The 15,047-nt window shown below is 47.5% G+C and overlaps 1 protein-coding gene across 1 annotated transcript in view; it reads right to left on the bottom strand.

The window, feature by feature from the left end:
• Positions 1–15,047, bottom strand: part of RAB11B (RAB11B, member RAS oncogene family) — a 43,263-nt gene that overhangs the window by 16,417 nt on the left and 11,799 nt on the right. Inside the window, exon 2 of the mRNA XM_030540018.1 lies at positions 847–1,042. Within this exon, the coding sequence (XP_030395878.1) occupies positions 847–1,042 (196 nt within the window). The remainder of the gene's footprint in view (positions 1–846; positions 1,043–15,047) is intronic.

Raw genomic sequence — 15,047 nt, 5'->3', positions numbered from 1 at the left:
AAAAACAGTAACTATGTAACCGATTAAAATTCAGTTACACAGTTAAACGCTCACCTGGGGAACTAGGGGCGACAGGGTGCTGCAGCACCCCCACATTTTACATGGGGCTCCCTGCTGCCACCCTCATGCCCAGGGCTCCCCAGGCACGCATGGCCAGCAGCTGAGAGGGACCCTGGACGGAGTTTAAATTATTAGCATCAACCCTATTGGTTAACTGGTTAAACTCTTACATTCCTAAACGGCATAGTCTACTTTAAATAGTGTCATTCCAACTGAGCAATACTTTCCACCATATTCATCTAGACTCCTCCCTATCCCACCCCCTAGCCATTCTTATTATAGTGTACAGTCACCTTTCAGAGTAAAAACACAAGTAGCATTGTGGTGGTTCTCTAGTGCAGTGTTCTCAGCCAGGGGTATGGCATACCCCTGGGGGTATGCTGAGGTCTTCCAGGGGGTACATCAACTCATCTAGATATTTGCATGGTTTTACAACAGGCTACATAAAAAGCACTAGTGAAGACAGTACAAACTAAAATGTCATACACAAAATGAGAAAGTACGCAGCATACCTATTGAAAAACTGCTACTTTTGTATTTTTAGGTCTGATTTTGGAAGCAAGCAGTTTTTAAATGAGGTGAAACTTGGGGTATGCGAGATGAATCGGACTCCTGAAAGGGGTACAGCAGTCTGGAAAGGGGGAGAACCACTGCTCTATTGAGCCTCACTGACTGCAGATTTAGTGTGCAGATTAACCCTGGGAGTAGAAAGTAAAACTGGATTCTTTCCTTCTCCTGGGTTTCCACCAACAGCAGAAGTGAGAGCTGCTGCTGGGTAATACTCACGCTGAGGTTATGGCACGATACCGTTCCTGCCCTGCAGTGTCCCAGATCTGGGCTTTTATCGTCTTCCCATCCACTTGGATGCTTCGGGTTGCAAACTCCACCCCGATGGTGCTCTTACTCTCCAGGTTGAATTCATTACGAGTGAAGCGTGACAGGAGATTACTCTTCCCGACTCCAGAGTCCCCAATCAACACAACTGGAAGAAATCACAATTCATCGTTTATCTTGAGATTTGTGGGAGGATTTAATGATAATAATATTTTATGATTTGGGAAACCTCAACTCAATCCATGTGAAACGTGACCCAAGATTACTTTTCCCTGCTCCAGTCAACACAGTTTTATCAGGCCACTCACTGCTTGCCCAGATGCGGAGTACAAAAGCCCTAAAACAATTATTTGCAATCCCTTCAGTACAGGTTTCATTCTAAGAAGTTTCTGATCCTTAGGCATAAGGAGAGCTTCACAAAGTTAGGCAGAAAGAAAGATAGCCAGACACTTACCATATGAGCAAGGTCTGAAAGAAACTCATGTTTCATAGTGTAAAACTGTAATTCATCCAGCAGCCAGTTTCTGATAGGTTACATCACTGTTGGTAAATGACCGTTCAAAAGTCTCCACCTGAACGAGGCAAGGTTCCAACTAAACGTTGTCGAGAAATGGTATAAACCAGCAGTTCTTAACCTGCGGGCCAATCAGCACACAGCTGCAGTCCATGTGACATCCTCAGGGCCATACAGGTTGTATTGGCTATGGCCCATATAAAACGCTTCTCACAGTGGTAAATAGGTTGCAAACCACTGGTATAAACAGCACTGAAGAGATCTTAACTACAAACAGATCAATTTTACAAAAATACTTGCAATTAGATTAAAATTAAATTAATGCCAGATCCCAATGCCATTTCCTAAATCTGGGACCAGCCACACTTAACGTTACATGTATTCAGAGTAAACCCAGTCTTGGCTTGCACCTGTGCTCACACTCTAAGGAGATAAACAGGTTGCTCCTTTATTCTTTGATCAGTTGATGACCTCCGGATACAATCCCCTCTCCCCCAAATCAACAACTTATTTTCTCAGCCAGATTTGTCACACAAAAGTTTCTTTAACAGAACATTACAGGGACTTTGACAGACATTTTAGGCAATTGCCTACAATCTCTTTGTGAGATCCTACCATATTAAGTTTATGCATCATTATGCGACAGGGATAATATATAATTCCATGGGGGAGAGTACACACATCCTTTTAGGAACTACGAACAGCAGTTGATAATTAGGCAAATTCCCTCACACTGTAAACACCTCTAGAGCGAGGTACCACCCCCTGGGGAGGCTCCCTTTTATTAGTTCAAAATGGATTCTCCAGAGGCCAATGGACAAAAGGAAGGACTAGAGAGAGTCTAAGTTTAAACTTACTCAGTCTTTGTTCTGATCTAGCAAAATGGACAGGATCAGATTTGTCAAAGGGGAGGGCCCCAATCCTTAGGGAATGGTTGAAAGGACTGACACCAACTGGAGCTCTTGGGGAGATGTTCTCTGTTAAGCTTGTTTATTTTTTTAAATGTTCTAAAGCTTTTACCTTAAGAATAAATGTACTTGCTTAGAAAGAGTTGTGTGGTAACTTAACTGCGGCAATTACACTCTTTAGAGCCTGCGGAGGTAGCAAAGTGCAGAAATAGGCCTGTTCAGCAGTCTGCCTTCCTGGAGCAACTCTCGGTGCAAGCAAGGAACTATGAAGACCGGAAAAACCCTGGTTAGGAGGGACAAAGACAAAAGGTCTCCATCCAAGAGAGGTGATGGCTGAGGAGCCTGGAGTTGATGCTCTTGTGGGACCATGAGGGGAAATTATAGGTACAAGGACTACTTTTTTTTTTTTTAAATCCCTACATTAGGGAGTGCACAAGTTAGCAAGCAATAAATAAATGGAAACTCATGGTCAAAATCAACAAAAGCAACCCTCACCAATCACAGCAAAGAATATGAGCATCATTCGCCCCTTTTCCAAAAGAGGTTACTGAAGTTGACAGTGGGTCAAAGAGGCAGACAGACAGACTGCAGGTGGGACATCCCGTTATTGCAATAGCAAGGGTGAATTATAATGTGTGGGTCGCAGGTCGCCTCACAGACTTCCCTTCACTAAATGAGGTACTTCTGCCTGCCAGCCAGGAGCATACATTTCTTAAATGTGTATGGATATGGTGCGTGTTAAGCAATACAATTGACGAGTCTTAATTTTTTAAGTTTTTGTATGGTTAGAAAATAGGAATTTTTATTTATTAGATTATTAATTTCTCTACTCATGATCTATGTTACACTGCATTTGGATGGTAATTTAAATTCAATTAATAATACACAAGACATTTAAAAAATGTTTAATTACTTACATAAATATTTCTGGATACATAAAGTATAAAATATGTTCTCAAACTTCTTAATTTATTAAAGGACGTATTATCTGTAGCCGGTGAATTGAACTGACTGTTTCTGGTCCCCATACCTGTTTCTGGTCCCCTATACACCAGACATTACTGGTGGCTTTTGGCCTCAAATTGCTCCCTCAAGGTATTCCTAACCCTTGCAGCCCCGCGCTGGGCCCCTCAAATAGCCTTGTTCTCTGGCTGTTCAAATTCAGCCTCCAGGTGTTGAACCTCAGAGTTCCATGCCTGAGTGAGTCTTTCACCCTCCCCTTCACAAAATGTTATGGAGGGTACAGCACGCGGATATAACCGCAGGGATGTGGTCATTGGCCAGGTCTGGCTTCCCATACAGAGTGCCAGTGGTCCTTTACACAGCCAAAAGCACACACTCCACTGTCATTCTGCACCAGCTCAGCCTGTTGTTGAGCTGCTCCTTGCTGTTGTCAATGCTCCCTGTGTAGGGTTTCATGAGCCACAGCATTAAAGAGTAACTGGGGTCTTCAAGGATCACAATGTGCATTTCGAATTCCCCTCTGGTAATCTTCTGGTTTGGGAAAGAAATCCCAGCCTGCAGCTTCTTGAACAGGCCAGTGTTCCAAAAGATGTGTGTCATGCACCTTTCCGGGCCAGCCTGCATTAATGTCAATGAAATGTCCACAGTGATCCACAAGCGCTTGGAGAACCATAGAGAAATACCCTTCCTATTAACATACTCAGGGCTAAGTGGGCTGGTGCCAGAATTGGAATGTGTGTGCCATCTATCGCCCCTTCGCAGTTATGGAAACCCATTTGTGCAAAGCTGTCCACAATGTCCTGCATGTTCCCCAGAGTCACTGTTCTTCTAAGCAGGATGCAATTAATGGCCCTGCAAACTTGCATCAACACAATTCCAACGGTCGACTTTCTCACTCCAAACTGGTCAGCGACTGATCGGTAGCTGTCTGGAGTTGCCAGCTTCCAGACTGCAATAGCAACCCGCTTCTCCACCATCAAGGTAGATCTCAATCTTGTGTCCTTGCGCTGCAGGGTGGAGGCAAGCTCTTCACACAGTCCCATGAAAGTGGCTTTTCTCACCCAAAACTTCTGCAGCCATTGTTCATGATCCCAGACTTGCACGATGATGTGATCCCACCACTCAGTGCTTGTTTCCTGAGCCCAAAAGCGGCGTTCTACAGTGGTAAGCGTGTCCATGAATGCCACAAGCAAACTCGTATTGTATGGATTACTCGAGTCGATATAGTCGTCGAAACCCTCACTATCCACTTTGGATCCTAAGGAATAATGACTGCCAAACCCTGGCGAGACTCGTCAGCATACTCCTTTGGGCTCCATTCCCATAGACCAAAAGGGAAGACAGAGCGTATAGTACAAAAAAAACCCAACATTGAAAAATGGCACCAAATGTGGACAGAAGCACAGGGAATGCTAGGATGCTAACTGATGCATCACAGGGTGTTGGGACAGGACCCAGAATGCCCTGCACCTTCCACCCCATTCCCACAAGCCACAGTGCCAGAATGGAAAGAGGTGCTCTGTGGGATAGCTGCCCACAATGCACTGCTCCCAATGCCGCTGCAAGTACCGCAAATGTGGCCACACCAGTGCACAAGCAGCTGTCAGTGTGGACACACTGCAACACTTTCCCTACTACACTCTCCGAAGGTGGGTTTAACTCACAGTGCTCTACATCTGCAAGTGTAGCCATGCCCTGAGTCAGCTTCATGCAGCCCTTGAAGGCTAGTTACTACACAATGGCCAACCTCCCACTGATTCCAAGGGGAGTTACACTCTGGATTTTGGGGGTAAGCAGTCCTATATTTCCACAACTATAAATGGAGTTTGCCCTAACTCTAGAGTGAGATTAACACCCTAATCTAGACATATGTTCAGTATTTTTGGTTATCAGATTCATAGACAAATGGAGAAGGGGGGGAGGAAGGGGTCATTGCATCCATCTCGTGACAAGCAAATTCAGGGATCTCCTAAAATTCTTAGTTCTCCAGTCTTGCCATAATCCTGATAAGAGGGAGTGGCATTTCACCTGTATCAAGATTGTGTTGTTGTACTCTATATGAATTTATGAAAGTATGCTGATGAGCGAATACAATGTAACTAAAATATGCTTCATGCAAAAGGTCTCTTGTAAGGTATCATTACAAAGCTTATAATCTGAGTGTGGTCATCCTATTTGTATAAATGTATTACTCTTGTATCTGAAACTAGAAATACGAAATATAACTGAGGGCCTATTGTAATTATGCAAAGTGTGGGCCATTAATGGTGGTTTGGCATCTTGATGGCTCCCATCAACCAGGACAACTGACTGTGAATCACTGTTTGCAGACAGGCCTTCCTGTGAGTCAGGCTGGGAGGACTGAAGGCTTAGGGTGTTACCGTGACATGTGATCATGTCACCTGAACTGGAATCCATCTTTAACCTGGTGCTTTTCCATTGAGAAGGATTCCTGCCTTATGCAAAAGATATACAAGTGGGTGGAACTGGACAAAGAGGATGGCCATCATAACAAATGCCCTAGCTACCACCTGAGCTGGAACAAGGGCTGTACCAGGGGAAAGGATTGTGCCCAGACTAGGAAGGCATCCAGTCTGTGAAAGAAACTTATTGAAACATCTGAGGGTGAAATTTTAGCTGTATTCAGTTTTATTACTGTACTAGGCTTAGAGCTGCATGTTTCATTTTATTTTCCTCGGTAATTCTCTTTGTTCTGTCTGTCTCTATTTGGAACCACTTAAATCCTACTGTCTATTTAATAAAATCTCATTTTACTTATTAACTAACCCAGAGTACGTATTAATACCTGGGGGGTGGAGGGGGAGAAAACAGCTGTGCATCTCTCTCTATCGGTGTTTATGAGTTTACCCTGTATAAGCTTTATGCAGGGTTAAAATGGATTTATTTGGGTTTGGACCCCATTGGGAGTTGAGCATCTGAGTGTTAAGACAGGAACACTTCTTAAGTTGCTTTCAGTTAAGTCTGCAGCTTTGGGGCATGTGGTTCAGACCCTGGGTCGGTGTTGGAGCAGACTGGCATGTCTGGCTCAACAAGGCAGCAAAAGCAGGGGCAGAAGTAGTCTTGGCACATCAGTTAGCAGCCCCAAGGAGGTTTCTGTGATCCAACCCCTCACAAAGGATATTCTGTGTTTTGAATGACATTTTGGTTAGAAAGGGTCAATTTGCAAATATCAAGTTTATTTTTGCCAGTTATTACATCCAATTACATTAATAATTGGGTAAGTACTAGTTAGTATTTATACCACTTTTCATCCAAAGGTCTCCAAGTACTTTACAAACATCAATCTGCATAATAACCTTGTGAGTTAAGCAAGGGGAAGCAGAAGACAAAAGGTTGAAGTGACTTGCTCAAAGGTCACACAACATGTCAAAGTCAGACATGAGTTTAGAATTCAGGAGGTTCCTAGCATCAGGAACAATTCAGTAGACAATGTTTGCTCTACATCTATCAGAGCAGAGCTTTCTGGTGGAGTAAAATGAAAAAATTTGTTTTGGATGTGGCATGAAGCTTTTTTTTTTTTTTTAAAGTAATAAATGAACATGAAATAGGTAAGGCAAAACTCAAATTGTAAAAACTCTTTGGAGTAGGGACAAATCTGTCCTGCGTTTCTACAGGGCCTAGCACAATGGGAACCTGGTCTATGAATTCTAGATGGGTTTTTTTAGCAAAATTATACATCACTTTCAAATGCTCCTACAATAGCATGAATGGGCTCTAAAGGTACTAAAAAAGTTGCAGTGATCTAACTAGATAGATTTTTAATTTAGTTACATTAGGGATTTGCACTGGTTTAAGTGCATGTAAAAATCAGTTTAACTCAAGCTTGCATCCTCAACTACAGTGATGCTTACCTCTCTCCTATATTTCCTTCTCTCTCCTAGCTACATGCTGCCATCAGTTTACTTTGTTTGGTACTTGTAGTAATGGGTGCTCTATAAACACAACATAGTACAGTACGTGGGCAAAAGAAAGAAGGGGGCACAAATGGTAAACTGGTTGCTAAAATAGTCTGTTCTCAGGTCATTAAAGGCATTTAAAAATCTAGGATAAGGACCCTGAATTGGACAGAGTTGAGGGTGTAGAAGAGATCTATTTTTATATTACACACACACCAGCTTGTCCCATCCAGAAGGCAAGCTGCTGCATGCTGGACAAGTTGGAACTGCAGACTGGTCTTTAAATGCATTGTCTAAAAGGAACTGTTGTGCTTTAGTCTAGAAATAATGAATTAATGCATTATTGTTGCTAGGTCCTCATCCCAGAGAAGTGGTTGAAGCCTTCTGCCTATCTGGAGGTGCAAGAAAACATTATTAACACTACCTAGTTCACAAAAAGAAGATTCAAGTCTCATACTGAATTCCAGATAACTGAAGTACCAATGGCGAAGTTCAGCCAGTAAGAACCAAAAATAGACATCCTGACTTTAAAAATACACATCTCATAGCAGAACTAGAGCAGTAAAGATGGAAGAGCAGATTATAAAAAAAATTGAGCACAAAGTTGATTTTCTTACAGTTGTGCAACTTAAGCTGACGCTAATGACACTGTCATGGAATATCTCACAGATAGTAGGTGACTTCAGGAATCTCAGAAGCTTGTTGAAGATAAACACTCAAGCAATCTTCTCCGAGATCCTTCCTGTCCCACAAGCAAAGGAAGACAGAAGATTTAGGAAGTGAACCGCTGGATAGGTAAGTGTTGCATGATGGAAGGTTTTGGTTTTGTGGAACATTGGTCCACCTTCTATGGGGAGAAGGGACAAGACGGTTACTCACCTTTGTAACTGTTGTTCTTCGAGATGTGTTGCTCATATCCATTCCAGTTAGGTGTACGCGCCGCGCGTGCACGTTCGTTGGAAGATTTTTATCCTAGCAACACTCGGTGGGTCGGTTGGGTGCCCCCTGGAGTGGCACCACCATGGTGCCGGATATATACCCCTGCCGACCCAACTGCCCCTCAGTTCCTTCTTGCCGGCTACTCCAACAGTGGGGAAGGAGGGCGGGTTTGGAATGGATATGAGCAACACCATCTTGAAGAATAACAGTTACAAAGGTGAGTAACCGTCTTTTCTTCTTCGAGTGGTTGCTCATATCCATTCCAGTTAGGTGATTCCCAAGCCTTACCTAGGCGGTGGGGTCGGAGTGAGATGTGGCAGAATGCAAAACTGCTGAGCCAAAGGCTGCAACATCTCTAGACTGTTGAACCAGAGCATAATGCGAAGCAAAGGTGTGGACCGAGGACCAGGTAGCTGCGCAACATATTTCCTGGATTGGTACATGAGACAGGAAGGTAGCAGATGAAGTCTGAGCCCTGGTAGAATGTGCAGTGAGATGGCTCGAGGGAACATGAGCCAAGTCATAACAAGTGCAGATGCATGCCAATCACCCAAGAGGAGATCCTCTGGGAGGAGACAGGTAGGCCCTTCATTCGGTCTGCTACTGCGACAAAGAGTTGGGGCGATTTACGAAAGGGCTTCGTCCGTTCGATATAAAATGCGAGTGCCCTACGGACATCTAGGGAGTGCAATTGTTGCTCCCGTCGTGATGAGTGCAGCTTCGGGAAGAAGACCGGAAGGAAGATGTCCTGATTGATATGGAAGGCCGATATCACTTTAGGGAGGAATGCTGGGTGTGGTCACAACTGCATCTTGTCCTTGTGGAAGACCATATACGGTGGGTCCACTGTGAGCGCCCAAAGCTTGGAGACTCGTCTGGCCAATATAATGGCTATGAGGAAAACCATCTTCCAGGACAGGTAGAGCAGCAAGTTGCTAACAGCTCGAACGGTGGAGACATAAGTCTGGTTAAGACCAGGTTGAGGTCCCAGGTAGGGGCAGGGTGGCGTACTTGGGGGTATAGGCGCTCCAAGCCCTTGAGGAACCTGGAAACCACAGGGTGTGAAAACATGGAGCAGCCACTCTCCCCTGGGTGGAAGGTAGAAATGGCCACCAAATGCGCCCTCAATGATGATACCACTAGGCCCTGCTGTTTGAGAGACCAGAGGCAGTCTAGGATGGTGGGGATCGAGACCTCGGTGGGAGTAACATTTTGCATTTCGCATCAGCAGGAGAAACGCTTCCACTTGGCCAGCTACGTAGACCAAGTGGAAGGTTTCCTGCTATCCAGGAGTATTTGTTGTACTGAGGCAGAGCAGCATAACTCTGACTGGCTCAACCACGCAGGAGCCATGCCGTGAGGTGAAGGGACTGCAGGTCTGGGTAGTGAAGTCTGCAGTGGTCCTGAGTTATGAGGTCTGGGAGAAGATAGCCAGCCCAATTACCCTGCCTCGACAGGTCGAGCAACATAGTGTACCAGTGCTGCCTGGGCCACGGTGGGGCGATCATGATCAAGCAATCTCTGTCCCTGTGGAGCTTTAGCAGGACCCTGTGAACCAGCGGGAACAGTGGAAAGGCGTAAAGCAGTTGGCTTGTCCATGGTATCAGGAAAGCGTCCGAGATCGAGCCCGGGGAGAGATCTCGGAAGGAGCAGAACATCTGGCATTTCCTGTTCTCGCGGGAAGCGGAAAACAGAATGAATAATGTCCGGACGGACTGACCACTCGTGAGAGCGGAAGGCTCTGCTGAGTCGATGTGCCAGAGTGTTCCGAACCCCTGGGAGAAAGGATGCTACTAGGTCTATCAACTGGGCTATACAAAAGTCCCAGAGTTGAATGGCTTCCTGACAAAGGGGGGAGGACCGTGCCCCCCCGTTTGTTTATGTAATACATGGCCGTTTGCGAACGCTGAGACACAACACAACCGCCTTGCAGATGCTGTTGAAACGCCTGGCACACAAGGCAGACTGCTCTCAACTCTCGGACACTGATGTGCAAGGTCAGTTCCTGAGATGACCAAAGGCCTTGAGTGCAAAGATGTCCAAGGTAAGCACCCCAGCCGAGAGATGACACATCCATTGTCAGGGCCACAGAAGGCTGGGGTGGATGGAATGGCATTCCTGCACACACCAGGGAGGGTGTCAACCTACAGTCGAGGGAGCCTAGAAGTCTCGGTGGAACCGTGAGGATCCTGTCTATATTGTGTCTCCCCAGGTGGTATACTGAGGAGAGCCAAGTTTGAAGGGGACATAGGCGCAGCCTGGAGTGCTTGGTCACAAATGTGCAGGCAGCCATGTGACCCAGGAGGCCGAGACAAGTTCGAGCGGCAGTGGTTGGGAATTTTTGTAGGCCTTGTATAAATCGGTATCATTGCGTGAACCGTGGCTGTGGTAAGCAGGCCCTAGCGAGACTGGAGTCCAGAATGTCCCCAATGAACTGTATTCTTTGCGTGGGAACCAGAGTAGATTTCTCTAGGTTGATCATCAGGCCTAGTTGGATGAATAGGTCCTTGACGATGCCCACGTGCAGCATTACTTGGGTCTCGGAGGCCCCGTGAATGAGCCAATCGTCGGGATACAGGAAGATGTGTATGCGTCAACGACGGAGGGAGACAGCGACTATGGCCATACACTTTGTGAACACTCTTGGGACTGTGGAGAGGCCAAACAGAAGGATCGTAAATTGGAAATGTTGATGGTTGACCACAAACCTGAGGTACCGTCTGTGCGGAGGATAAATGTCCTTCATGTCAAGGGTGGCATACCAGTCTCCAGGATCCAAGGATGGGATGATGGTCCCCAGGGATACCATGCGGAACTTCAACTTTATCAAGAACTTGTTGAGTCCCCGCAGGTCTAGAATTGGTCTGAGACCTCCCTTCGCCTTGGGGATTAGGAAATAGCGGGAATAGAGTCCCTTGCCCCTCAAGTCCTCCGGTACCTCCTCCATAGCTCCCATGGCAACGAGGGACCGTACCTCCTGCAAAAGGATTTGCTCGTGAGAGGGGTCCCTGAAGAGGGACGAGGATAGGGGTGGAAGGGGTAGGGGAAAAACTGAAGACAGTATCCAAATCCTACCGTGCATAAGACCCAACGGTCTGAAGTTAGTTGGGACCATGCAGGGAGGGAAGAGGAAAGGTGGTTGCAAAATGGAGGGAAAGGATCCTCTTGAACAACTGGTATGTTGCCCTCGGGCATGCCTTCAAAAGTTTGGTTTAGGTTCTGTGGGTGGTTTGGCGGGGCCGTGATTCTGACCCCCTTGGGGTCTGGACTGCCATCTACGATTGCCTCGGCCACGCCTCCTGCCAAAGTCCTGTCGCTGTCTAGGCGGGGGGTAAGGGCGCTGAGGCTGGGGCCGGAAGGGTCTGTGCTGAGGCTGCGGTGTGTGCATCCCGAGCGAGCGCATGATCACCCTCCTGTCCTTCAGACTATGCAGTCTAGGGTCAGTCTTTTCCAAAAATAGGCCCTGACCTTCAAAGGGCAAGTCCTGTAAAGTATGCTGCAATTCAGGTGGAAGGCCTGACACCTGAAGCCACGATATTCGCCTCATGGTAATTCCTGAAGCCAGAGTTCTGGCCGCGGAGTCGGCTGCGTCTAAGGAGGCCTTGAGAGAAGTTCTCGCCACCTTCTTTCCTTCCTCCAAAAAGGGCTGCAAACTCTTGGTACGAGTCTTGGGGGACTAGCTCTGTGAATTTCTCAACTGCCGCCTGGTGTTATAGTTATAGTGGCTAAGCAGGGCTTGTTGGTTTGCCACCCTGAGTTGGAGGCCCCCGGCAGAGTAGATTTTACGCCCCAATAAATCGATGCACCTAGCCTCCTTTGCTTTTGGGGCAGGGGCTTGCTGGCCATGGTGCTCCCTTTCGTTAACCGACTGGACGACGAGGGAGCAGGGAGGAAGGTGTACGTACAGGTACTCATACCCCTTAGAGGGCACCATGTACTTCCTCTCAACTCCCTGAGCCATGGGCGGAATAGATGCTGGAGACTGCCAGATGCTATCGGCCTTCGCTTGGATCGTCCGAATAAATGGTAAGGCCACCCTTGTGGGAGTGTCAGCCGACAAAATCTCTACCACCGGGTCCTCTATCTCCGGAACCTCCTCCACCTGGAGGTTCCTATTCAGAGCCACCTGTCTCAGGAGGTCTTGATGTGACCTTATGTCAACTGGAGGAGGGCCCGAGGAGGATGTTCCTGCCACTGCTTCATCTGGAGAAGAGGAAGAGGAAAGGCCAGGGACAATTGGGTCCTCCGCTGTCTCGTGGACTTGGGGGATGTCTGGCTCTGGTAGGACCTGAGGGTCTGGTGCCCGAACGGGAGCGTCCTCCATAGTCGCAGGAGGGGGGTGGCTAACAGTAGCCTCCAGCACCCAGTGCTCTGACGGTACGGAGCGTGATGGCACTGGAGGTCCACCTTGGGCTTGGTGATATGCCCAAGGTGTCCAGAAGGACCACTGATGAGGTCCTTCGTCTTGAGCCTGAGTCTCTTGAAAGACACAGCTGGGAACATCTAAGTCACAATCCTGTGCATCGGAAGCACTGTCTGCATGGGATGACATAGATGCATGGCGAGACGGCCAAGGAGGAGCTGAAAACTCCTGAGAATGGTCTCCATTCCTGGGTAGTGTCTGTCTGTACGCTGCAGCGGAGAGCGGTACCAGGTCCTATACCAGTACCGGGAATGAGACCGAGACCAGGACCTGCGACTGGAACGGTGCCGGGAGGTCGACCGGGACCTTGACGCTTGACGCTGGGAGCGGCTGCGAGAGGTGCGGTGCCGGGAGCTTGATCGGTACCAAGAGTACTGGGCCGGTGAACTGGGTCTTGAACGGTGCCACGAGTGCGACCAGTACCGAGATGGAGAACGGTACTGGGACTGCGAGCGGCGTCAGGACTGGGATCAGCAATGAGACCAAGAACGCCGGCGAGACTGTGATCGTGATCGGTGCCTCTCAGTGGTGCTGATGGAGCATGGTCTCAGTAGGGCAGGCTTGCCTATGGACTGTATAACCCGCACCGGTGGTGCCGGGGTTTGAGGCAGCGCAGACTCCGTCAGTGCAATCAGTTCCCTTGCCGTAGAGAAAGTCTCCGGTGTGGAGGGAATAGTAAGTTCAACTACGGCGTGTGCTGGGGAGCTGTCAGGCACCGGATTCGACAGCTCTTGCGGGACCGGAATTAACAGTGCTGAAGTTGTCGGTGCCGGGAGGTCCGACTTAGACGGGTGCTCCAACTGCGGTGTGGACATGGAAGCTGCAGGAGTTTTATGGTTTTTTTTACCCGCAGGGAGAGGGAGCGGTGCCGAGCAGATATCTGGGCCGGCCACGGTTGATGCCGAGGGGCCTTAGCGGTACCGGTGCGCTCCGGTGCCGAAGATGCACTTCTCCCCAGTGCACACTGTCTGGGGCTCAGTGCCGATGGTGGAGGAGTAAGAGCTGCCTCCATTAGGAGCTGTCTAAGACGAAAGTCCCACTCCTTTTTAGTCCGCAGCGTGAAGGCCTTGCAAATGCGGCACTTATCTGCGAGATGGGATTCCCCGAGGCACTTAAGGCAGGAGTCGCAAGGATCTCCTATAGGGATTGGCTTGTGACAGGCCAAGCACGGTTTGAAACCCAGTGAACCGGGCATGGGCCCCGGCACCGGGTGAGGGGAAGGGGCTAATCCCCGAACCTCTCTTAACTATATACACTAACTATGTTAAAGAAAATAATAAAACTAACTGCAAGTATTAAAGTTTGAACTATATACACAACAACGAAAAAACTACGAGTAGCTAGGGAGGTGGAGATCAGCTAAGCTGCGCTCCACTGTTCCAATGACTGACATGGGCGGTAAGAAGGAACTGAGGGGCGGTTGGGTCGGCAGGGGGTATATATCCGGCACCATGGCGGTGCCACTCCAGGGGGCGCCCAGCTGACCCACTGAGTGTTGCTAGGGTAAAAATCTTCCGATGAACGCGCACACCTAAGTGGAATGGATATGAGCAATCACTCGAAGAAGAATATATAGTTTGGTTGACCTCTGCCTCAGTAGAAGGGGAACCAAACTCCTTGGGGACAGGCTGGCTCGAGTAGTCAGGAGGGGGTTAAGCTAATAAAAGGGAAGATATGAGTGCTCAGCACAAAAATTGAGATATCGAGAAAATAATTAACCAAGGAACCAAAGGACATGGAGACATTCACTAGTCTTGAATTGCCTATGCACCAATGCTAGGTGTCTGGGTAACAAACAAGAACTGGAACTGCTCATTTATGCACAAATTCAATCTAGCTGGTATTACTGAAGCCCACTGGAATGATTTGCACAACTGTAATGTTAACATCAATGGTTATAACCTAGTTAGGAAGGATCAAGTGGGCAAAAGGGGAGAGGGAGTGGCACTGTCAAAAATGGCATTACTGGTTTCAGTCTCACTGATAATGCAGAAAAAAAAGATCCTTAATACTTATAGATTGATGGCTTAACAGATAAAGCACAAAATGGGGTATTAGTTGGTGTCTTCTATAGACTAGGGGTAGGCAACCTATGGCATGTGTGCCGAAGGCAGCACGAGAGCTGATTTTCAAGGGCACTCACACTGCTCGGGTCTGGGGAGCTGTGCATTTTAAATGAAGCTTCTTAAACATTTAAAAAACCTTATTTACTTTACATACAACAATAGTTCAGTTGTATATTATAGACTTAGAAAGAGACCTTCTAAAAACATTAAAATGCATTACTGGCACATGAAACCTTAAATTAGAGGTTGCTGATCCCTGCTAGAGACCATCATATCACACTAGGGAACAGGATGACTACCTCCTTATGTACCTATCTAGAATGTGCAGGAAAAAGTTCTGGGTGATCATGGGAGTGGGGTGGGGAGAGCAGGGAGACATGACTTCAATTGCAGTGATATATGCTGGAGGTCTCATGCTGCCAG

Source organism: Gopherus evgoodei, chromosome 22 (assembly GCF_007399415.2).
Source record: "Gopherus evgoodei ecotype Sinaloan lineage chromosome 22, rGopEvg1_v1.p, whole genome shotgun sequence".
NCBI classification, from domain to species: domain Eukaryota; kingdom Metazoa; phylum Chordata; order Testudines; family Testudinidae; genus Gopherus; species Gopherus evgoodei.
Note: the sequence above shows the minus strand (reverse complement) of the source record. Positions and strands in the feature narration are given on the sequence as shown.